General features: G+C 41.8%; 1 protein-coding gene across 3 annotated transcripts in view; it reads right to left on the reverse strand.

Annotated features, from left to right (window-relative positions):
* Dtnb (dystrobrevin beta) overlaps positions 1–26,364 on the reverse strand; it is a 202,399-nt gene that overhangs the window by 156,674 nt on the left and 19,361 nt on the right. For all 3 annotated transcript variants that reach the window (XR_007589235.1, XR_007589234.1, XM_050125874.1), the window contains exons 3-5: positions 24,624–24,704; positions 18,107–18,320; positions 5,471–5,556 (exon numbers count right to left, since the gene is read on the reverse strand). Coding sequence is in view for 1 of the 3 variants with exons in the window: in XM_050125874.1 (XP_049981831.1) it covers positions 5,471–5,556; positions 18,107–18,320; positions 24,624–24,704 (381 nt within the window). In the remaining 2 variants the exon portion in view is untranslated. The remainder of the gene's footprint in view (positions 1–5,470; positions 5,557–18,106; positions 18,321–24,623; positions 24,705–26,364) is intronic.

A 26,364-nucleotide genomic window follows, 5' to 3' on the forward strand; every position in this document is an offset into this window, starting at 1 on the left:
GCCTTCCTCTGCCTCCTGAGGGCTGGCACTAAAGGCGTGCGCCACCATGCCCAGCTGGGTTGTTTAAAAAAAAAAAAAGCAGAAAAATGATGTAAAACTAGGCTGATTTTTTTAATTCTCAAGTGAAGAATAACAAGTAATGAATCTAAATTAGTGTGATTTACTACTTGCATATAACAAAGCTTAAAGAAGCAAATAAAATTTAATAAAACTATCAAGAACAAGGTCTGGAGGTAACGGAGAGTGTGTAACAGGTGTAAGATCAGAGGTTCAACCCTTAGCACTAAAAAAAAAAAAAAAATTAGTTCTCTAATTAAAGCCCTATCCCATTCTGGCATAACAGGATGACTGTCCTATTTCTATGGCTGAGAAAGAAAGTATGCCAGTTCCCCAACAGTTGTTCCCACGATTGAGCCCTTCAATATGGCTGCCTCTTTCAGCCTCTAACACACTCTCCCCATGCACCAGGCAATGCTGCTGCTCTGCCATCGGCACAGGTTTGTGTTTGCTCCCGGTGAGAGTGGCCCTGGTTCTACTGACTGCTTACATCTGTACAGGAGCGCTCACTATCTCATGTCAGGCTTCTGCAAAGTGACAGGACTGTTCAGACCCAAGGGACAAGACTATCAATGAACAGCCATTTCCCTTTTATATGAATGTCCCCTGGCAAAGGTGACTCCCAGCTCCTGCCATCTTTCAACCTACTGGTGACTTGGCCCAGAAAAGCATGTACACACGTCTGTCTGTTTATAAGCACACACCACAACTAAATGCAAGGCACACTGCATTCTCTAACACACTAAAATTCCATGTCACGGATGGAGTCAGAAACCATTGATGACTCAGCCACACCCACCTTACAAAGAGTTCTTGGCCTCTGGATGGCTAATACATTGGTTGTCAACTTGGCTACATCTGGAATTAGCTGGGTACACCTGTGAGGATTTTTTTTTCTTAATTGAATCATTTGAAATGGGAAGGCCTACATTTAATCCGTATCTTCTGAAGTGGGAAGATGCACCTTTAATCCAGATTTTTTTGTTTGTTTGTTTGTTGTTTTGCAAGACAAGGTTTCTCTTTATAACAGTCCTGGCTGTCCTGGAAGTCACTCTGTAGGCCAGGCTAGCCTTGAACTCACAGAACTGCCTGCCTCTGCCTCCCGAGTGCTGAGATTGAAGGTGTTCACCACCACCACCTGGCTAATCCAGTTCTTTTGAGGTGAAAAGGTTCAGCCTTATCTGGGTCACGCTTTCTTGTGGCAGCTTATATAAAGGACGTGGAAGGAGGAACTTTGCCTCCTTGCTCTCATTGGCAAGTCTATTCCTTCACTGGCATTAGAGCCCCCCTCTTTGAAATTCTGGCATATACTAAAGAACAGCTGAGATGACCAGCTTCACAAACTGAACAACTACTATATTCTGGGACCTTCTGTTCATAGATAGCCATTGTTGGCTAGCTGGACCACAGTTTGTAAGTCATTCTAATAAACCCATATATATGCATGTGTGTATATGTAAAGTATTTATTAAAATACATATCGTGTATTACATGTGTATGTGTGTGTAAACGTGTTCTGTGCCTCTAGAGCAGTGGTTCTCAACCTGTGGGTCATGATCCTTTTGGGGGTCATATATCAGATATCTTGCATATCAGATATTTACATTATGATTGATAACGGTAGCAAAATTACAGTGATGAAGTAGTAATGAAGTAATTCCATGGTTGCGGGTCAGCACAGCATGAGGAACTGTACTAAAGGGCCGCAGAGATAGGAGGGTTGTGAACCACTGTTCTGGAGAACCCTGACCAACCCAGCTTCCCTTAGTTTCTGTTTTTCTTCATTTTCTTTAATAGTTCATAAAGTGAAGATATAGAGAGTATTTCTTGCTTGCTTCTCATTCTAAAACATTTCAGTTATTCCAGAAATGCAAGACATGGGCATCTCTGATGCAGATTAAAAGAGAAATCAAGGGCTGGCTAGCAGACACGGGTGGGGGTAAGGGTGGAGTGACAGGTGATTAAAGGCCTGGCAAAAGAAGCAGGATTTTGAACAGGGAAACTGTCAGCCTGTTAATGAAACACCAGAAGCAAGTGACCGAAACAATGGTGAGAAAGGCCACAGTAGGAAGATGCTCAGGTTAGTGTTTCCTCTACTCAGCGTGTAGTCTTTTGAAGACATGTAAGAAGATAAGTCGTATAAACTGGACTATTGTAACCCCAGTGTGCTCAACCAGGGAAAATTGCTGTGAGCCTTTTGATAATTGGACTAAGGTTGAGGTAGGAGAATCCCTGGAGCCTAAGAGTTCTAGGCTATCATTAGAAGACTCGGGGCACAAAAAAAGATGAATAAAAAAAGTGTGATAGGTGTCTGTCTGTAACTTGAAGCAGAGCCCCAATTATTCCTCCACAAGCCCAACAAATGAATAGATAAAAGCACTTTTCTTTTCTTTTCTTTTCTTTCTTTCTTTCTTTCTTTCTTTCTTTCTTTCTTTCTTTTTTTTGTTTGTTTCTAGACAGGGTTTCTCTGTATAACAGCCCTGGCTGTCCTGGAACTCACTCTATAGACCAGGCTGGCCTCAAACTCAAAAGATTCGCCCGCCTCTGCCTCCCGAGTACTGAGATTAAAGGAGTGTGCCACCATGTCCAGTTAAAGATTATTTGTTTACACATTTTTATTTACATGAGTGCTCTGCCTTCAAGCACACCAGAAAAGGGTATCTGACCCTATTACAGATGGTTGTGAGCCACCGTGTGGTTGACGGGGACTGAACTCAGGAAACCTGGAAGAGGAGCTAATGCTCTTAACCGCTGAGCCATCTCTCCAGCCCTCCAACCTGCGATAAAAGCGTTTTTACAGTCTTCCTCACACATTTGTTAATTCTGCAAAAATAACAATGCTAGCTTTTAAATAAAATTTAAAGTAAACAAATCAAAATTAATAAAGAAAATAAATGAATCGCTTGCCACTTTCAGGATGAGTTGGTGGGGTTTAAATAAGAGGGTTAAATTTCTTAGGAAACAAACGGCAAACACTGACAAAGTCAGTCTGCGGTCAACCAGGTAGATGCTGAGTCTGGTTGGCAGCTGTGGTTTCAGTCTGCAGGTGCTGCTCCCACGCTGGGGTGCTGGCACTGAGTTCTGATCGCACTTTTTTAAAGTCTACCCTGATTACAAGATGGCATTTAGGATTTTATGTAAATTACCTTTCAATCGAGGAACACAGCCCTAAGGACCACAGTAAGGGACATTTCTGTAAATGTCCTAGAGACAGAAATGCTCCGAGCATTTCTGAAAAATCTAACACATTTCAGACCAAAGCACAAATGTTTGTGAAGTCATTTAAGGTGATATTCTGATATTAAAACACATCAAATATAAAAGGTGGAGGCAGAGGCTTGAGAGACAAGGGCTCAGCAGTAAAAAAAAAAAAAAAACAAAAAAAAAAAACAAAAAACCACTTGCTTTCTTACAGGGACCTCCTTTAATTCCAGCTCCAGTAGGCTCCTGTACCAATGTGATATACAAACAGACAAGCAGGCACAAACATATACACATAAACAATAAAGATTTTTATAGAGGTAGAGGGGGGAAATAAAGGAAAAGTTTTAGTTAAAAAATTCTAAACAGCAGGGCTGGAGAGATGACTCAGCGGTCATCTCTGGCTGCTTTTCCAGAGGACCCAAGTTCAATTCCCAGCACCCACGTGGTGGATCACAACTGTCTGCAGCTCCAGTTCCAGAGGGGATCTGAGACACCCTCACAAACATAACACTAGTGGACATAAAACAACAAAAAATAATAATAATAAATAAATCTTTGAAAAAAATTCTAAAAGGCAAGAAGCAAAAGTTAAAAAAATAAGAAGAAACAATGCTGAGGTGTATCCCACACGGTAGAGGCTTCATATAGTGGGGCCTTTACTAGAGAATGCAGTCAGAAGAGGTTGCAGAGTGGATGGGAACTAAACACACTAACGGGAGAAGAACGTATATAAAGAAATTACAGCTGGAGGTCACCAAGCAGTACTACACATTTCCCTTTTGCCTATGCAGTTATCCAGCCACCTCAACCAGAGAGAGCACGTCGGGGAATGAGAACCCAGGGGGACAGGTTCCCATGGGTGGTCCAAACTGACCGTCTGAGTACAGGCTTTGGGTGCGTCTCCCAGGACACCCACTTAAGGAGTATTATGTGTGTGGTGCTTCTGTCAGTGGCATACAGGAACAAGCAGAGAGCTCGAAAGACAGGGGACCTCTAACAGCATCAAATCAGCAGTGACAGAGAACACACAACCAAACATCACTAGCCCAAACAACAAATAAAATCTGAAAAAGCTCAGGATAGCCAAACCCTGAACAACACAGATGTCAAATGCTGAGGGCCACTTATAAAAGGATTTTCCTTTTTCTTCCTTTCTTTATTCTTTTATGGAGATTTCTTTTGAAAAGGAGAATATGGCTGAAATTATATTTCATGCAAACATAAAAAGTCACAATTCTGTCTTTTTAAAACGACGTTGTTATCTGTGTGTGTATGTCATGAAACTCACGGAGACTGGTCCTCTTGCTCACCGTGTGAGTTCTGGGGTCCTGTCAGGCTTCTGACAAGCGCTTTAATCTCGAGTCATCCTTCCCACAACACACATAATCACAGCGCCTCACAAACACCCACGCTTCACTTTTACTTCTTGGAAACACGGCTCCTGGCCCTAAGTGTGTCCCTGCCATAGCAGTATTAGCAGAGTAGAGAAAAGAACAGCTTAAAACCAGGCTCTGAATGTAGACGATACCACGCCGTCGCCCTCTATCAGGGCAGCACACGTACGAATGTGGTGCACATGCCGACAAGCAGGTACAGACAGACACCTGACCTGAGGACCAGATAAGTAAAACCCACAAGCAGCAAAACTAAACAGTTATGAATGGCAACCCGTGGAAAAGGAAAAACAAAAAGCAAGTAACAGCAATAGAAGGAAAAGCAGCTAGGAAGGAACAGGACAGCCTGGGAGGGGGAGCAGCCTGTCAGCTTCTGAGTAGCTGAGCCTGGCTAAGAAAGCTTGATTACAGCCAAAAAAAAAAAAAAAAAAAAAAAAAAAAAAAAAAAAAAAAAAAAATTCACCTGCAGCTGTAAGAAGGCTAAACTTGATCGAGCCTAGTAAAAGCAATCACATTTATTTTCTAACTAAAAACATAATCATCTCCAATCACATTTACTAATATAGAAAGCATTTGTAAGTGGTTTTTTTCATGTGAATATCATTGTTCTGAACTCCAGTTTTCTCACTTTAAAAACCCTAACAAGAAGTGCAGTTGGCTTATGCATCTGAACAGTAGGTGGCACAGCTCACGTATCTGGAGCCAGCTGCTACAACAGAGCCTCCTCCAAAATTCTTACATCATTCACTCACTCAAAACTGTTTAGACATCCTAATTTGAAAATAAAAACTTTTAAGTAATATGAAAATACTTACATCTCAATTTGTCCAGCATTTTTCCACCACACATGGTTGCTAACATAGCTTTAACTGAAAATACGGTCAACTTGCCTCGGCCCTCACTGCAAAATAAATATTAGAAATAATTGCTATCTGGAACCATAAAAACAATCAAATGCATCTCTAAATACTGAGCAACTAAGAAATTTATTCCTGCCCTTACACACTTTAACTTTACCACATTTATAAACTCTGGTTTCTCGTCCTTTGTAGAAGCAAGGTTCATCTATAATTGTCAGAGACAACTAAAGCTAACAGTCACCTGAAGGCGAATTTTACAAACAGCTTGTAATCTCTGTTGATCTGTAGGAAGAAACCAAATGGATGAGCCGGTATCAACTTTCTTATTAAAAAAAAAAAACATTAAATCTAGAGCCGGAGCAGTAGTAAGTGGTCAAAATTGAAAGAGCGCCCAGTTTAGATATAATTTACAAATATGCCCTAACATCAGGATAACGGTGGTTTATTATTGCACACTAAACACCAGGCGCACGCTGCTATGAAGATTTCATAGTATGTTTATCTTTGTTTATCTTCTAACAATCTTCAAGTAACAATGTTAAGTTTTTATTCTGAGAAGCTCTTCCATACACCACTGTAAGGGAGTGAAGGGGAAGGTAACCCTGGTCCTTTAGGAAAGAAGAAAAGGAGAACATGATGAACGCTAAGCAACATCACCGGAGCGTCATCCTTTTAGCCACACCTGCTTTCATTGCAGATAAAAAGCTTCACCAGCGGGCTAAAGTCGGCACCTGAGGTCAACAGTGGGCCTTCGGGGATATTTTATGAAGTCTATGATCATCAAGCTTCACGGTAACTTAGAGTAAAACACCACCTTTGCAGCAAAGAGAGATTACCATGTTGTTCTGAAAAAGCAAACGTCCCGTTATACTCTTTAGGACACAGAGAATGTTTCCCAGACTGGGGATACAGCTCACTGTAGAGCCAGCCTTCGCAAGCCTGAAGCCCTGATTCAATCTCCAGTACAGGAAAGCTTCCCCCGCTCCCAAAGTTCCTTGTTTATCTGAAAAGTTCACATCCGAGAAGAACATGGTCTGCACGTCATTTTAACTACAGCTGAGTTCTTAACTATGACATCACATAGAGCTTATTCATAAAACAACAAACCCTGTAACTATCTAAAACAAGGAAGGGGTTTTTAGAAATATATAATTCTTCAGAAATAAAGACAGTGTTCTACACGTAAGGAGTATGGGTCTGGAATGACGAGAAATTCCTGTCAAGCAACCATTCCATTGTGCAAGAAAAGGCAGCGTCTAAAGAATCATTAGTGAAGTTTAAAAAGTGTACTGTCAAAAAATGTAGATGAGGTCTTCCCAGTCCACGGCAATTTGGAACTCATTCTGAAGTCCAGGCAGGCTTTGAACTTAAAGCAATCCTCCTATGTCGGTCTCCCAAATGTTGGGATTTCAGGCATGCACTACTACACCCAACACAAAATGGATTTTCAGAAGGATCAAAACCATCCCTGGATAAAACATAAACGTCAAAGCAGTGCCATAAGAACTGATGGTGCTTAGAGCGGTGGTTCTCAACCTTCCCCACGCTGCCACCCTTCCACACAGGTCCTCGTGTTGTGCTGGCCCCCAACCGTAAAATTATTTTTGTTGCTACTTTGTAACTGTAATTTTGCTACTGCTATAGATCGTAATACAAAGGGTTTTCCAACGTCTTAGGTGAGCTCTGCGAAAGGGTCGTGACCCACAGGTTGAGAACCACTGGCCTAGCGCAAAAGCATAGGCCCTGGGAAGTATGTGTGAAAGAATGCTCTGTCCCCTGAACCCATCACAACTACAGACCTCAAAGTGATTATTACCACAGTTCTGATGGGATCGAAAGGGAATTATTAAAAGTCCTCATGTGTCTGAGGTTATCAAGACAGCACAAGCAAGAGAGTTGGTGCAGAAACACAATTATTTCTGTATGTAAACTGGGCCCTTAACAAAAGAGACAATACACATGGGGGAGGTAAGTAAAGGAGATAAAACTGTTCCACTCTTTTCCCAAAGAATTCACACAGTAAAGAATCCTAAAATGACTGCTGAAGACAATGCTTACTGTCTCATGGAACTTGGAGAAGTAAAGCTGGTACCTAAGAACCAGCATGTTTGCCTAGTATGAACTCAAGTCCTGGGTTCAATTCCCAGCACCACATAAACCAGGAATGGTGGGTGGCACATATCTGTGATCTCAGCACTCAGGAGGTGGTGGGAGAAGTTTAAGGCCATTTAAAATCAATAGATACAAGAAAAACTGTTATTCATAGCAGACAGTAAAGCCAGGACTGGCAGCACACACCTGAAATTATTATCTATAGGAGGCTTTGAGGCTCTAGGTTGGTGGCCAGCCTGAATGCAGTAAGAATCTGTCTCAAAAGAAAAATAAAGACGGGCTGGAGATGTAACTCAGTGGTGGAGCACTTGCCTAGTAATCCCTAGTATTAAAGGGGGGGGGGGAGCAATGTACAGACAGAATAAAGATAGTGCCAGAGTACAACCTAGCAAAATGCTACAACAGAGAGAGAAAGTAGAGCCAGAGAGAGATGGCTCAGTGGTTATGAGGTTATATTCCAGAGGATATGGCTTTGACTTCCAGCACCCACATCGTGGCTCACAACCATCTGTAACTCCAGTTTCAGGGAATCTGAGGACACTGCACACACATGGTACACAGACACACATGCAAGCAAAACAACCACACACATAAACTTAAAAAAAGAAAAAATGTATTTTTGCATATGTACTGTACATGCAGAAACCATGTGTAAAGGGATATTGAGAATAACAGCTTGATTCCACAACGGGAGGAGGCAAACAGACTTAACCAAAGAAGTTGGTCACTTCTCACTGGAAAAGAGATTTGCAAGCCAATTTACGACTACAGGGAGGGCGGGGGCAGCAAATCAAACTCCAGAGAATTAATATAAATAAAAGCAGAAATTAATGAAACTGAAAATAAAAATAGGAAAAAAATTAAGAAAAACAAAGAGCTAGTGTTTGGGCAGATAACTAATTATATCAATAAATCTCCAGCAAAACTGTGGAGAAAAAAAGATACAAATTGCCAGATTAAGAAGAAACAGAGCAGGGCTTGGGAAAATGGCTCCTCGAGTAAAGAGCTTACCCAGTGAGCAGGAGAGCCTGAATCAGGACCCTTGGCCCCACGTGAAAAGCCAGGTGTCTATAACTCCAGCGAGAGGAGTTGGGGACATGAGGATCGTTTTGATTCTGACACCATGGACCTGCTAGACAGACTGAAGGCTCAATCGCTTGGACTTCAGAAGCCAATTCCAAGAAGTAGGTAGGGAGTTAACACGTACGGTTGACTGGCAGGAAGTCCCTGTAACTTCCTCCATGGGTCTGACCATTCACAGGATTTAGGGAAACTATTTATGTTCAGACACTTATCCTCAGGGTACACGATGAGGAAAGGAAAACACATGAACAAAGGGGTGTGAAATGATACAGAGGATCTGTGTGGGAATGGGCACAGGGCTCCTATACCCTTCCTTAGGCAATGAGTATGTGCAGCCATCCAGAGGCTCTCAAACTCAGTTCATTATGTACACATGACTGATTAAGTCATTGCAAGCTAGCATCGGACTCAATCTCTTTAATACCCAAGGCTGGGGACCAAAGCTGCAAGTTCCAACTGTAATCACACAGACGGGGCCCACTGGGCCCACTGGCAACCAGCTTCCATCCTGAGGTTGTCCAGGAGCCCATCAAGACTCATCTGATTAGAACAATAGATGTTCTCACCTAGGAAGTTAGGGACGTTGGGAACTATATCAGATATCCCTGTGACTTAGAAAATTTGTCAGGAGCCAGAGTCAAAGACAAGATTACCTCAGTTCTACCATCAGCAAGGGTATTAGGAGTTCGGCCTCAGTGAGCAAAGCAAAGACTAAGCATAAAAACAGAAGATTCCCCTAGTGCCCACAGCTCCTAGAAACCATGAGGAGTGAGGGCACGGACCAAGATGCAACTCATCATTTCACAAATCTAGAGATCTAAGAGAATACTTTTATAGAAGTCAACAAAATAGTTGTGTTTTCTTAGAGTTCTCCTTTAGAAGATAGCTGAATCTACTGTTTGGATGACTAAAGCTCACCATTATTTTTTAAACTCTTCCCATTATTGTAATAGGCACCCAAGGCTGAGAACTGCCAACACAGTGTTCAGGGTGCCTAGCTACCTCCTACACATTCTTAACCCTAAAGACCTAGCATTTCTCCATAAATTAATCTCCCTCATACTCACTATGATCCTTGGTCTCAAATAGCCCTACTTTTCTCAGTATTTAAAATTTTTCAGTTGCACTGGAGAGATTGCTCAGTGGTTAAAACACTGGCTGCACTTCCAGAGAAGCCGGGTTCAATTCCCAGCATCCACATGACAGCTACCAAGCATCCATGACCCCATTTCCAAGGGATTTTAAGTCCTCTTCTGGCCTCTGTGGGTACTGCATGCACATGGTATACCAGACATGCAGACAAGCAAGACATCCATCACATAAAAGAAAAATAAGTCGCCAAAACGTTTTTAAAACCTCCTTTAGCTGTATTTATATATTCTCTCTCTTACTGTTTTATAAATATCTTTTTGGCTCCAAATCTCACTTTCTCCCTTCAAAGAGACAAGATGACATCTATTGTTTGCTGAGGAACAGAAACTGATGTCACCTCTACAAAGAAGGGAAGTGTAATAGTTCCCTTCCCAGCTATTAGCAAAAGAGACAGGTCTTCAGCTCTTCAGTGGAGGTGAGCAGAACCTCCGTAAACTCAGCATGGTAACTCTTACCGATGCCAGGACATTTTACTTCTAAAGATTGTTCTAGTAATGAGCACTTATACAGCATTTTCCTAATCTTCAAAACACGTTAGAAACACTATTTTAGCCAGGTGGTGGTGGTGCATGCCTTTAATCCCAGCACTTGGGACAGGCTCCAAAGCTACAGAGAAACCCAACTCGAAAAAACAAGAGAAAGGGAGAGAGAGAGAGAGAGAGGAGAGAGAGAGAGAGAGAGAGAGAGAGAGAGAGAGAGAGAGAGAGAGAGAGAGAGAGAAACACTATTTTAAATACTTATATCTTTTATTCTAAACATTCTCTAACCTGACTGTTCTATATAGTACTTTGCTGTGGGACAATGGTCTTGTGCCCTGTAAAGATTTGTCACTTGTATTAGTTTAATAAAACGCTGATTGGCCAGTAGCTGGGCAGGAAGTATAGGTGGGGCAACAAGAATAGGAGAATTCTGGGAAAAGGAAAGGCTCAGTCTGCAGTTGTCACCCAGACACAGAGGAAGCAAGATGAGAATACCTCAATGATTAAAGGTACCAAGCCACGTGGCTAACACAGACAAGAATTATGGGTTAATTTAAGATATAAGAGTCAGTTAATAAGAAAGCCTGAGCTAATAGGCCAACTAGTTTATAATTACTGTAGGCTACTGTGTGTTTCTTTGGGACTGAACAACTGTGGGACCAGGCAGGACAGAAACCTCTGTCAACAGTACTTCTAGATCCAATCTTATATTCAAATATGGAAAAGAATATGTAGTTCTTGATTAGTGCTCTACAGCAGAACGAAAAACCATTCATCAGGATAATTACTAGAGCCGGGAGATGGTGGCACACGCCTTTAATCCAAGCACTCAGGAGGCAGAGGCAGGCAGATCTCCGAACTGGAGGCCAGCCTGGTTTACAAAGTGAGTTCTAGAACAGTCAGGGCTGTTATACAAAGAAACCCTGTCTCAAAGTGGGGAAAGGAAATGCTGGGTTGGAGAGATGGCTAAGTGATTAAGAGCACTGATTGCCCTTCCAAATGACCTAGGGTCTAGACACAACCATATGTAATTCCACTTCCAGGAGATCTGACACCTTCTTCTGGCTTCTGTGAATGCTGTATGTATGTGCAGGCAACACACCCATACACATAAAATAGTTGGTTTGGTGGCCTTTAATCTCAGTACTCGGGAGACAGAAACAGGTGGATTTCTGTGGGTTCAAGGCCAGCCTGGTCTACAAAGCTATAAAGTGAAACCCCATCTCAAAAAAAATACTAAAACAACAAAATAAAACCACTTAGCTCCCCTCTCTTCACTATTTGCTTGCTAAACCAAACTTCAGCACTGACCTCTTCGTCTCGAACACTTTCCTTGGCTACTTATCCTATAGGGGCAGTTCCCAAAGCAAAGAAAGCATTGCTTTCATTTTTCTGATGGTTCAGTAAAGCTGGGTAGGCCTCCTCTACAATTAGGGGCGGGAAGAAACCGTAGTCACGTAGAAGCCACACCCTGTGATCCTGCAGCCAGCTGCTGCTTCTGGGAAGAACTCACCCTTGACCCTTCCCAGCCGGCATCTAGAATTACTCTACGGAACTGAGCAGTAGGCAGTCGCTCGCCAAAGCCTCACAAAGGTCCATGTTCTACTACTTCTGATGTAAAAGAGAAGCTTCCATCACAATTAATTCTTTTCGAGCAAGATTTGGAAAACGTTTCAGCACAAACCACGCAACTCACTGACATAGCCTTTCATAGTGGGGAGCTAATCAGCAGGTCAACATTTTAAATGTAACACAAGAGTACATATTAACCCATCCAAAGACTAAAATGAAAGGATGGAAAGAAACTTGTTATTTTAGCCCCACCCAAACAGCAGCCTGCACCAGCACTCATCCCCACAAGAAGCAAGTCTCTACCTTAAACTACTCCATGATTCATTTCCCCATGTCTGTTAATTTACAGACTGACAATAAGCCTTGCATGTGACTTCTAAAAGGGGTTCTTAATATCCACCACTGAGAAAGCACCATGATTAGCTCTGGGCCAAGCCAGGCAGACAGTGAATCACCCTGGATAAACAGTGATGTTTTCATACACAGGCACCTTCAGAAGCACCTGCAGACCTCACCTGCACCCTTTGCGTGGAAGACTGTTCACTTCCATTTAATAAAGCCTCAAATTCTACCTATTTTATGATTATCTGACCTCATCTGGGCGATTGGCTGTGCAGTACCTACTAAGAGTTTGTTGTTCAACTTAATACTTTTGAAGCAAGACTACGGGGAACGTTTTCCACTTAAATGAACTGCTTTTTCCTCTTTGGCAAACAACTGTGGATGCTGCCAACCATGAATTAGTATTCTTACATGCAAACAGATTTGTACTTTAGAAATACTGCCACCAGCCCAATCACGCAATGCTGCTCTTAAAAAAGAGCCCTTCTCTTTGATTTCCAGAAACTCATATTTTTCCAATTAATCATAATTTTAAAAACTTCACAGTGAATAGATTATGCAATAATCAAACTGCAAGTCGAGAATCCACTTAACGGAAAAGTCAAACAGCTTAATCAAGTAAAAATCAGCTTCAGGTATTACTTGATTTTCTTACAGATACCTGCAGCTTTTCATTTTGGTCTTACAGCCCCTTATCAGGAATCCACCACTGCACGTACTAAAGAGCCAAAGACTTGAAGTAAACCTCTGTCCTCACAATTTCAACCTCATCTGTTCACTTATATGCTCCAAAAAAGGCACTGCATAAATGAAAGCCAAAGCAATTACACAGCCAAGAACTACAGATCCTCAAAGGGATCAAAGTGGGGCTGGTGATATTAAGGAAAAGGACCCGAGGTAAACTCTGAGAAGGAGAAAGGATTTGGAAAGGGCTGGAGAGATGTCTCAGCAGTTAAGAGCATTGCCTGCTCTTCCAAAGGTCCTGAGTTCAATTCCCAGCAACCACATGGCGGCTCACAACCATCTGTAATGAGGTCTGGTGCCCTCTTCTGGCCTGCAGACATACATGCAGACAGAACACTGTATACATAATAAATAAATAAAAATAAATAAATAAATAATATTTGGAAGAAAGACTGGGAATTCTTGAGGTAGGGTCGTGGTGGCACTAGGAGAGAAATATATAAATACTTTATAGAGAGGAATACTTTATACAGCACCCCATTGTATAAAGAAAGAAATAATAAAAAGAGGAGTAGCTTGTGGGGCACACAGTGGGCTCATCAGGATACATAGGTGGTGGCACCCAGTCTGGCAGGATGAAGTGATGACATAGACCTCCTCCACCTGGCCCTCGGCACGGTTCTTTCTTCTTTTACACTAGGTTCTCCCTTAGGATCACACTGTTCTAATACAGCTAACGCCAGTCACTCACGCTCTACCAAGTCCTGGAAAATTCCTAGCAAGGCTGCAATAAATCCTCCAGGATTAGATCTACTGTTACGGAAGGTTTTCCTACTTGCACTGAAACTCCAGTTTTCTGTGCTTTTTTTCTAGTTGTCTTGAAGATACCTGAAGAAGAGGGGGAATGCAGGTACAGAACATACAGATAGGAAACATCCGTGCTGCCCAGGATGGTGCATCTTTGCTTAGAGACCACTGCTATTATCTGCTTCCAGAATCGTCCACACCACTGGTCGAGCAGCTCAGATTTTAAGGAATACATTTGTGTTTATGAGAAATGGAGGACTCTGTGGCTCCTCTGCACTTGGTGGGAGGGGGACACACTGCCTGGCTGCGTGTACCCAGAGCCTCATGAATGCTAAGCATAGTTTTATACTGTTCTGGTTTAAACATTCACTACTAAGATGGAGCTATGAAATCTTTTTAATGTATCCAAATTAAACTTCAAAAACACAACTTTAAAATGATTGCCAGTCTGATTTTTAAACTATATATAATTTTTTCATATAACTCCATCACAAACTACATACCAGTGGCCCCAACTTGTTGACTTAATGACTTTTTTTTTTACTTGATGGGTATAAAATTGACATGTATTCCATAGAAATCAGACTTTGAATTTGCTCTCTCCCTCTGTGCCGGGCAAAGCAACAAGCTATGGCTCCCCAGGAGTCGTGGGCTCATGGCTGATGAGATGATAAGCTAGATACGTCTAAAGAAACTGAGCCATTAAAGTAGAAACATTAATAAACAAGATAAAGGTCATTATGCCAACAGTCAGAAAAGAGAAAAACCTAAGAGGCAATATCTGAAAAAATAATGGGCTTCAAGCAATGACAAACAAATTGATTCTAACCAACCTTTCCACGAAGCAAAGGAGAGGGGGGCGAGGGAGGGAAAAACAATCTGTAAATCCCCCTGAGCAGCACCAAGAATGAATGAGTTCCAACACAGGAGAGGCTGGAGGCCCTGGGAGGTCAGCCTGTGCATTCCACAATACCTGGACTCACTCTTCTCATGCATGTGACTAGGATTCTGAGGGACGACCCCTGTTACTGTGGGTGGAAGGCTCTGAAGCTCCACCTAAAGATGGTAGTGTGCAAAGGCCATCAGTGCCTCAGCCAAGGGCAGACTCGGATTGGAAGGGAGGTCATCCAGACTTCCAGGGTCTCTAGGCACCTGGCAGAAGCACACACATATCCCTACCTAGAGAGAAACAGTCCCCAAAATCTAAAATAACTGTCACATAATAACATTTAAAATAACAATGGTATTATGTAACATTTGGCACATAATAAATAAAAATAACTCAGGTAGGAAGACAATACAAGTGAAAAATAGAAAAAAAAGTAACACAAAAATCATCATATAAAATCCAGATATTAGGCTGAAACACAAATGAATATAAAGAATGAAGTTTATCATAATCAAGAAATAAGAAACAATGATGAAATATTTGGCAGAAAACAGAATTTTTTTATGCTTTCAAATATCTGACAGATTCGCAAACTAAAAAGAAAGTCATTAAAATTAACACTGAAAGGTAAACATAGGTTAGACAGTCGTCTCGAAAATAAATACCTAGAAAATATACTAAAGGAAAAAATAGAACAAAGTCCAAAGAGAAAACAGCAAACTGACAAAAGACGGTGAGAGAAAATATGACAGATATAAGAAAGAACACTATACATAATTTAGAGTTTCACAGAGGGGGAGACGCTGTGAAGAACATGAAAATGAAATGAGAAATGTAAGCACGCATTATCAAACAACCTACACAAAAACACCAGCGGGATGGATCCAGCACCTGTGCTGACTGCTGCCACTGCTCCTTGTGGGTTTCACTCAGTCCCACACACAGACACCTGCACTCTTGGTTCTCAAACTGCAGTTAAAACTCTCATCTTTTAAAATAAATAAAATAAATAAATCCTCAGGAAATATTCACTGAAGGAACAAAATCCTATACTCCGATTGTCCCTAGCATATATGGGAGTTTTATAATCTACGATATCAGGAAACATTAGGACAAAAATATTGACTATATATCTGAAGATGAAAGGAAGTTAAGATTAACTAATTATTGAATTTAATTTCTAATTTTGAAGAATTATGGGTAAAAAGTATGAAAGATTCAATTAAAATAAGTGGTTAGGTAATCTATATATCAAAGGAACGCCCTAGCCTAAGCAATAAATACGCCCACATTCAATAAAATGCCTAAACCTTGAAGGATTTAATGACTACATGCTCGGATATACAAGAACAAAATTCAAATAATCAGATCCTTTCTTGTGTCCAGTACAAGGACACCAATTTTAGGTTTCTGGAGAGCCAAGTTCTTACCAGATCTCAGCATTAGTAACGATGTGATATTATATTCTGACATCCAATGTCAGGTGTAGGCATATTGATCTGAAAATTACCAAGCCCTTTCTCTTCTCAGTTCATCCCCCTGCATTTGCTAGTTCTGGCTGGCTCTTCCATTCACGCTTCCTCCCTCTCGCATGCCCACCCCTCTTTTAGCAGTACTAGGGAGTAAATCTGGAGGGTGGCCCCAGTCCTTCTCTATGTCTTCTGATAAACTGTCTAGCTATTCTTCCTCTTTCTGTGTAACTGGTGGGGATTCAAACTGCAGCTCCAGGATTCCAAGTGTGCCCAACACTTTTTAGGTCCACTCTGAAGATTATTCTGAAGTCCTCCTGGCTGTGACGCACTTTTTCATAAAACTGAGCCACCTCCCCAGTCCAGACTCACAGTTTTTAATCCCCACGTAAGGTGATTTTTATTACTACATTTTTAAAACTGTTTTTTGAACTGATTTGTGTTGTATAAGCCTGGAACTGGCTGAGTTCCTGGATTAGGCCATGATAAGAAGTTACTTAGTCACAACGAGTAACAATTTCTAGCAAGGGTTTTAGATTGCAGGATTGGGCCTTAGAGAGTACAAGATTAACTTAATCCACAACTCTATTTTTAAAATGATTTTAGGATTCTGGGCCTTTTTAAATTTTGAATATCTTTAAATAATTTTCTACCAAATGGAAAAAATATCTAACATGATAACATGAACATATTATGGATCTAGGGAAAGCCTAAAATGCTTGTATACAAATGGCAGCAAAAAAAAAAAAAAAAAAAAGGAAAGCCTAAAATGTAACCTGGCTTTGACACTGTAGGAGCCAGCCATGATAAGCTAAATGTGAACAGATCACTCAAAGGAAGTTCTTTACTTCCAACCATTATCACCTGCCAGAGTAGGACTCAACCATCCTTAAGTTTAATGGAGGCCTGAGTCTCAGTAATTTACCCTGAAGCAATACCCAGTTGCAGAAAGAACCATAAACTAAGATTATCTGAGCACCACCCAAGAACAGACCATCCAAAGGAAATGCCTAACGTTCCAACCACTGTAGATAGGATCACCTGCCAGCACACACTCACCAGGACATCCCTAGACAAATGTCAGCCAATCAGGGGCCCCACACCTCAGAAACCCCTCACCCCCACCTTTACTGCTATAAAACCCAACTCTAACTGAGCTCAGGGGTCTCCGTTTATTCCAATACATGGACATGCGGGGAGACCGAGTTTGCAAACTTGCATAAAATAAAGGCTCTTTGCTTTTACATACAGGACTCGGTCTCCTTGTTGGCTTTTGGGGGACTTCGTGGATTTGGGCATAGCAGACACACCCCTACTTTCTCACTAATTCACAGGATTTTTGCTACCATAACATGTAAATAACATCATTTTACAAATGTATAAACTCAACATAAATCTATAGAGAGAGAAAGCAAGAGAATTTATTCATCCAATGGTCAACAAAACGACCTTGAGAAGAAGCAGGAACTCCTGGCTCCTGGAACAGAACCGTTCCTCCACAGTCCATCCTTTAGGATTTGTTTGGCTTGGTGTGGCTTTGTTCTTTACAGCAGAGGAAATCCTTTCCATTTTAATTTCAATACACTAAAGTGGTCTCTTGCTCCTGCTGTAAAGTCTACCATACAATAGTCAAATTGAAAAAGTCTGAAACAGATTCCTAGGTGTTTATGAGAAAATTTCAGCCTAAAGGTATTTGGTGTTAAAGAATGATTAGCCTGAAAGTCAACCAGAAAGCCACACCGGCATGGTCAAAGCTGAAGCATTTCTTAATTCTTAGAGAGTGACCGGATCTGCTGAAGTGTCAATCACTTTACCAGACAGTTATGACTCAAGCGGGTGATTCCCCATCTATTACAGAGCTCCGTCTGTGGCACGCCAGAGGACAGCGGGGACCCAACAGAACCTCGGCTGTGGCTCTAAGCTGACAAGTTAGCAAGGCCGTGTGGAAATGGGGCGAGGAGGAGATGGGCATGATTTAAAAGTGAGCGTGTGAGGTACTAGCCTGTCATAGGCGGCGATCATGAAGTTGAGGAGGAGGCTGATGGACTGCCCCACGCTGATTTGGTAGGTGGAAGGAAGGCGCTTGTTCAGCTGATAGTAGATGGAGGAGATGACGGTCTCGAGGCGGGACACGCTGATCTCAGTGCTATGGTCCAGTGTGTTAAGGCCATTGTCTCGGAAAGCTTCAATCATGTTCCAGATATCAACAAGATGAACTAAACCAAAGAAAATAAACTGTCAACAATTTTAAGGCACAGTGTCACCCCACAAGTGGACATTTAAACTAATCAACTAATTTTTTAAGCTAAAAATAAAGAAACTCAGCTGGGAGTGGTGGTGCACACCTTTAATCCTAGCACTTAGGAGGCAGAGGCAGGTGGATCTCTGTGAGTTGGAGGTCAGTCTGTTCTACAAAGCATGTGCCAGAACAAGGCAGGGCTACATAGAAAAATGCTAATGGAAGGAAGGAAGGAAGGAAGGAAGGGAGGGAGGGAGGGAGGGAGGGAGGGAGGGAGGAAGGAAGGAAGGAAGGAAGGAAGGAAGGAAGGAAGGAAGGGAGGAAGGAAGGAAGGAAGGAAGCAAGGAAGCAAGGAAGGAAGGAAGTCTTTAGCCAATACCGAGAAACCCATTCAATGACAGGATACAGAATGTTCTCTGTGGACATCAAGGAGTTGCCCTGGAACAGGGCTGACCCTGAGACTTCATTCAAGTAACTGGTGTTTCAGGTCTTTATAAATAGTGACCTTGTTACTTTCGTCAGTTGATGATATGAAAGGAAAAATAAATCAAGAATTACTCATAAGAACCTTCCTCTTTTAAAACACAATTTTGCTACATTTATTTAAGTGTAGGGCTATTAATAGGCAGTTGGGTAGATGTGTACACATCACAGCACACATACAGAGGTCAAAGGACGATGTTTAAGCATTGCTTCTCTCCTTCCGCCCTGTGGATTCTGGGGATTCAACTCAAGTCATCCATCAGGCTTGGTGACAAGTGCCTTTAACCATTGAGACAGCCCAATTTTCAGCTTGTTTAGCAATTTGCTACATCATCCTGAATCCTTTATTATATTAGTCTGGCAACTTCAGGAACATTTATATCTCAAAATTTACTTTCTATGGCCAAGAAACTGGAAGTGATAGATGATCAGAGAGTAAGAGCACTTATTGCGCGAACAAGAGGACCTGAGTTCAAATCCCAAGCACCCATGTAAAAGGCCAGGTATGTGACAACCAGGTGTATGCTCCTGGCCAGGTCCTGCACAGCTTGTACCAGGGTCTAGCCAGACAAAGACTATTACAGAAAACTACAACCAATCAAACTGTAGAGAAGAGCAAGGGATCGTGTGTGGCAGTCACAACTGATACACCTACAACATAACTCCTCCATCTAAGGCTCAGAGAACAGCACAGAAGAGGGGGTGGAAAGTCTACAAGAGTCAGAGGACCAGGAAATCTGCTATGAGATGTGTTTTCTAGCTAGGACAGGAAGCTACACCATAAAGTCTCAACAACATGGCCACCCAAACAAGACCTCAACAAGGACAACACCAACAGACATGCCGACATGGAAGAAAAACATTTTATGGCGCCTGAACCCTGGACAAAGAACTATAGACAACTAAGGAATACTGAAACAGGAGAAACTGTCCCAAGGAACGAGGCCCCAGATTGGTTATCTGACACCAAGTAGTCAGCTCTGAGACATATAAACACAAGAAATATACAGACTGAGCAAATTGTATTTACATATTTAGGAATACACACACACATGCAGACAACCACAACAACAATAATTAAAGAAAATGAGACCATAAATTCGAGAGACAGCAGGAGGGTCCATGGGAAAAATCAGAGAAAGGAAAGGGTGGGGGGGAACAAACCCAATGAAGAATATATGTATATACATGTTTTGTCTGCATGTATGCCTGTGCATGAAGAGCTTGCAGTGTCTACAGACACCAAAGGACAGAAGGGGAAGTCCAATCCCCTAGAACTGAACCTACAGACAGTTGTGAGCCATCATGTGGGTACTGGCTGGAAGGACATCAAGTGATTTTAACTACTGAGCCATCTCTACACCCACAGCGGGACTTATTGTAAAGCTATAATGACGGCTATCAGTTGATGATCTTCCTGGATTCCCCAGGGAACACAGAAGGTTGTCCATGGATCTTCTCACAACACTACTAGGAACCATCTTCTACTCTTTTTCTTTTTTAAAAACATTTGATATCTGTACTTTCATTGAATGTATGTTTTGCCTTCATTCAATACATTGAATAAATGTATGTTTAGTCACCACATGTGTGCCTGGTCCCTGTGGAAGTTAGAAGAGGACATCAGAGCCCTCGAACAGGAGCTACAGGTGGCTGGGTAGCCACTGTGTGGGTGCTGGGAGTTGAACACGGGCCCTCTGCAAGAGCAGCCAGTGCTCTTAACCACTGAGTCCTCTCTCCAGCCCCTATACATGTCTCCTAACAAATGAATGCAGCTCTTCGGCAGTAAAGAAAAGGGTGACTTTTCAATAAGGAGTATAAAGGCAATAGAAACAGACACAGATAACACTGAAAGTTAATTCCATTTATGCTGTACACCCACACACAGAAAAACTCACAATAGAATGTACAGTACTTGGACAAGGAAAAGAACAACATTTTTAGAACATTACTATGGTGATTTGAATAAGAATGGACCCATAGGCTCATATACTTGAATGCTTGGTCCCAGGTTGGTAGAACTATTTGGAAAGAGGTTTAGCCTTGTTGGAGGAGGTATGTCACTGGAGGTGGACTTTGATGTTTCAAACACCCATGTCATTCCCAGTTAGATCTCTCTGTCCCATGCTCACAGATCAAGATGTTAGCTCTCAGTACTACTCCAGCATCATGTTTGCCAGTCTGCTGCCATGTTCACCACTGTGATAGACACAGACATGCCTTAAAACTGTGAACCTCCAATAAACTGTTTCTTCTATAAATTGGTTTGGTCATGGTATCTTAGCACAGCCACACCTACACACATCACACTCTCCAACAATATTTATGGGAAAAATTACAGAACCTTTCAAACAGTGGCTCTAAGACAGCAGTTTTCAAACACTCTGGCCACAACCCACACTCACCACAGACAGACAGACAGATAGATACATGCATGCATACATACATATGGAGTTAGATAGATAGATAGATAGATAGATAGATAGATAGATAGATAGATAGACAGACAGACAGACAATCACACTATGTAGTCCTGGCTGTCTCAGAACTCATTTGTAGTTTGTAGACCAGGCTGGTTTTGAACTCACAGAGCTCTACCTGCCTCTGCTGCCCCAGTGCTGGGATTAAAGGAATGCACCACCACCACTCAGAAATATTTAATCTCAGTCTCCCTCTCTCCCTCTTACTCATGCACATGCACACACATATCTAGATACACAAGTCTCAAAAGCACCTTTTTATATATTCATTCATTCATTCATTTATTATGTATACAATATTCTGTCTGTGTGTATGCCTGCAGGCCAGCAGAGGGCACCAGACCTCATTACAGACGGTTGTGAGTCACCATGTGGTTGCTGGGAATTGAACTCAGGACCTTTGGAAGAGCAGGCAATGCTCTTAACCTCTGAGCCATCTCTCCAGCCCCTCAAAAGCACTTTTTTAAACCTCCCTAGCCACACTCTGATAGCTTCTTTTTCTCTAGTCTTTCACATTATACACTTTATATTAGTTACAGCCCATCAAAGTGACTTCATGAAGCACTAATGGGCCAGCATCCAAAATCTGAAAATTAATGCTTTAGAAATGACAATTAAAGAAACATGGCTGTAATCCAAGAGGCCATGACAAGCTCTAGGAATTTAGGATTTATAATTTTTTCTTTCTTTCTTTCTTTCTTTCTTTCTTTCTTTCTTTCTTTCTTTTTAATTGAGACAGGGTCTCATTACGTAGCCCTAGCTAGCATGGAACTTGATATGTAGACCAAGTTGGTCCTTGAGTTCACAGAGATCTGCCTGCCTCTAAAATGTGCACCACCACACCCAGAACCTGGCAGGATATTCAATTCTTTTCTTTTTATTTATTTGTTTGTTTATGTATATAGGTATTTTATCTGCATGGACATCTGCACACCAGAGGGGATCAGATCCTACAGGATCTGATGTTATAGACATTTGTGAGCCACCATGCTGGGAATTGATCTCAGGACCTCTGGAAAAGCTCTTAACCACTGGCCATCTCTCCACTCACCCAACCCCCCTTTTTGAGGGGAGGGAGGAAGATTTTCAAGACAGGGTTTCTCTGTAGCTTTTGGAGCCTGTCCTGGAACTTCCTCTGTAGACCAGGCTAGAACTCACAGAGATCCGCCTGCCTCTGCCTCCCGAGTACTGGGATTAGAGGTGTGTGCCACTGCCACCACCTGGCTCCACCCACCCCCTTTTAAAAGATTTACTTATTTATGTATGTAAGAAGGATGTTTAAGTCTTACACATGACAGAAGTTATCAAATGTAAAATGACTTGTTAGAGTCACTTGCTTTTATTTTTGTTTCTTTAGAAATAGGTGACATTGATTTTTTAATATTTATTTATTTTATGTACATTAATGCTGTCTTCATGCACACCAGAAAAGGAAATCAAATCTCATTACAGATGGTTGTGAGCCACCATGTGGTCGCTGGGAATTGAACTCAGGACCTCTGGAAGAGCAGCCACTGCTCTTAACTGTTGAGCCATTTCTCCAGCCTGAGTCATTTGTTTTTAACGAACAGTAAAACTCAGTCTTTTAAAACAGATTTTCCAGGCTGGAGAGACAGCTCCATGATTAAGGGTGCTGGCTGCTCTTTCAGAGGACCCACATTCAATTCCCAGTACCCACATGACAGCTCACATCAGGTATGCCTTAGACCCGAGACAAGTCCTCCTTTTTTGTAATTCCAGTTCTGAGAGATCTGACATCCTCACACAGAGGCATACATGCAGACAAAACACCAATACACATAAAATAAAAATAATTTTAAAAAAACAAAAAAAGGTTTTCCAATTCTTAGGCTAATGTTCTCTCCATTATATAAACAAGTTTCTCATTAACACATGTACGTGCATGCACAGCAATTCTGGAACAATTCACCTTCACAGACAGTGAAAGAATATTCATGCATCCATATATTTGTACATATTTTATAATCCACATGATAGCCATTACTTATTAAAAGAAGTTAATTTGTATTATACAAAATTCGATCAAGAAAATCAAATTTCACTGTATTTGTATCAAAACACCAAGGCCTTTCTTTCAGAAGCTAGTAACTATATTAATTTTGAACAAATGACTTTCTCCTATTTAAATAGCATGACTACTCTGTCCCCTCAGAACTTGTAAGTAATTCCAAGTCCTAATAACTGGAGCTGATTCCACAGCTCAGCGAAAAAGGTCAGGGCAGGCTCCACAGCTCAGCAAGTAAAGGCAAATGTGCAAACCTTGAGAATCTGAGTTTGGAATCTGGAACCCACATGGTGGAAAGAAAGAAATGATTCCTAGAAGTTGTCTTCTGCCCTCCGTGAACTACAGCATGAACACACACACACACACACACACACACACAGAGGCACATACAGAGAGACATATAAAATAAATAAAAATGTAATAAAAAACAGATTCCAGCAACATTACTTATAATATCAATTTTATTGAGCATTTTAAGAGAAACAGGAATATATCGACAAATGCATTCCATTTACAAAGCTTGTATTCTGATAAATATTCAAGATAAAGAGAATTAATTGGGGCTGGAGAGTTGGGTCAGTGGTTAAGAGCACTTACTGCTCTTCCATAGGACCCAGGTTCAAATCCCAGCACCCATGTCAGGTGGCTCACAGCTGCCACTAACCCCAGCTCTAAGGGATCCTATGCCTCTGGCTGCTGTGGAATAATCTTTTTGTACACTGTGAAGATGTGTCTTTGCCAAGGCACCTTCTGATTGGTTTAGCAAAAGGCTAAATGGCCAATAGTTAGGAAAGCAGAGGTAGGCAGGAGAGCCAGACAGGGAGAACAATAGGAAGAAGAGGACTGGAGTTGCCAGCCAGACACAGAGAAAGCAGAAGATAAATATGCCATGCTGTAAAAGGTACCACCATGTGGTAGAACATAGATAAGAAATAGGGGTTATTTTAAGTTATAAGAGCTAGTCAGTAATAAGCCTAAACTACCAGTTGAACATTTATAATTAATAATAAGTCTCTATGCGGTTATTTGGGAGCCAGCTAGTGGGACAGAGCTGAATGGCAGAACAGAAAAGCTCCACCTACATCTGGCCTCTGGGGGCATCTGTACTTGTGTGCACGAACTCAGATGCAGACATACACTTATACACATAATTTAAGAATAATAAAGATAAATTCTTTACAAAAAGACAAACAGAGTTCAACTAACCTTATGGTATGGTTGGAAGATATCAAAATTATTTCATAACCTCAGGAAACCCAGCTGCCCATCAAAGAAATAAGAAAGGACTTACGGTTGCATCGCTTCTGTACAAATCGTAACTTGCAAGCTGTTCTGTACGTTGACAGTCGTATGACATCAAAATTCTGAGCACCTAGGAAGAGGACACAGTAAAAAGCTGAGCTGTGTTGAGCAGTTCGTTGCTGTACAGTAGAAGTGGGGTTCCACTGTGATATACACAGAGAGGAAAGAAACAATGTGCCTGTGCACACAACATACCAAGACACTACCAGTTTTGTCTCAGGCTACACACGAGAACTCCGAGAAGAGGAACACTCGATGTCTTTAGTCAGTGAGCGGCGGGATTAGTAAGGGACAGCAGAGGGTAACGCAGAAAACGGTGGAGTCAAGAAAGTAAACTCCAACACTCGGGAGACAGAGGCAAACGGATCTCTGTGAGTTCGAGGCCAGCCTGGTCTACAAGAGCTAGTTCTAGGACAGGCTCCAAATCTGCAGAGAAAGCCTGTCTCGAAAAACCAAAAAAAAAAAATCAAAGAAGAATATCTCAGTCACAATCAAGTAAAGGGAGATTAAAGAAGGAAAAGAGTAATAAAGGGCTAAATTGTACTGGGGAGATGGCTCAGTCAGTAAAGTGCTAGTTACACAAAGACCTGAGTTCAGATCCTCAGTATCCATATAAAAAGCCAGACACGGTATCATGTGCTTGCAATTCCAGTGCCAGGGATGCAGAGACAAGATGCATCCTTACGGCTCACTGGCCAGCTAGCCTATAATCCCTGAGCCTCAGGCCCCAGTGAGAAACTCAAAAAAAAAAAAAAAAAAAAGCAAATTTACACACACATGCACCAGTATCTACACAAATACACACACGTGCACACACAGGCTAGACAGAACTGAAGTACAAAGTCATCAAAAATAAAATGTAATGATGCTGATATACGGGGTTGGCTCCCGTGCCCCTACCCTAGGTACTGAAGACTGAACCTGCTCATCTCCACTCCCCCATATGCCCAGCCCCAGACTGTAAAGCAATCTGCTGTTTATAGGACACGCACGCTCGGCATGACACACAGAAGCTCACTGAGTTACACTGATAGGCAATCAAACACCAGAGGGAGGTGGAAGAGTGTGGTAACAGTCTAAGAACGGAGTTGTGCAAGGGGAGTTCTGAGAGCTTGTGATAACAGTCCAAGAAAAAGAGAAGTTTTGTGGCCTCAGTTTCTTCAAAACACGAACTGTTCTTGAATTGCGCTTTCATGCCCCTTCCAGGCGTAGCAGAGAGGAGTGCATTTGCTTCAGATTATTCGTTACAAATGGCCATTGCTGTTTATTTGCATCCCCTATGGAAGACATGGCTCTCCCGTGTGCCTGCCCGCCACATGCATTTGCCTCATATACTGGAGGTCCAATGTTCACTGCCTAACACTGACAAAAATAAAAATAAAAAGAAGGGGAGTGTCAATTAAAAACCTGAAACTGCCGGGCTCTGAGACAAACCTAAAACTTTTCTGTTTATAAGCTGATCATCTCGGGCAACAAAAAGTTAACACAAGCCATGAAATAGAAATTGGGAACTTGTGAATAAGGCAAGAAACAGGCCCAGGGGCATATTTTGGAGCTAGAACTCTCTTAGGAAGTTAATAAGGAACGACTAAAATAATTCTGAGTAAGGATATGACATGGACTTACATGGTTAAATCTAGATCACAATTCTAGATCTGGAAGTATCAGAAGCTTAATGCGTTAGGTCAAAACAGAACAACAGGAGGGCTGGAGAAATGGCTCCACAGTTC

The sequence above is a fragment of the Alexandromys fortis genome, unplaced genomic scaffold (assembly GCF_014885135.2).
Source record: "Alexandromys fortis isolate MF-2015 unplaced genomic scaffold, M_Fortis_MF-2015_v1.1 scaffold_252, whole genome shotgun sequence".
NCBI lineage: Eukaryota > Metazoa > Chordata > Mammalia > Rodentia > Cricetidae > Alexandromys > Alexandromys fortis.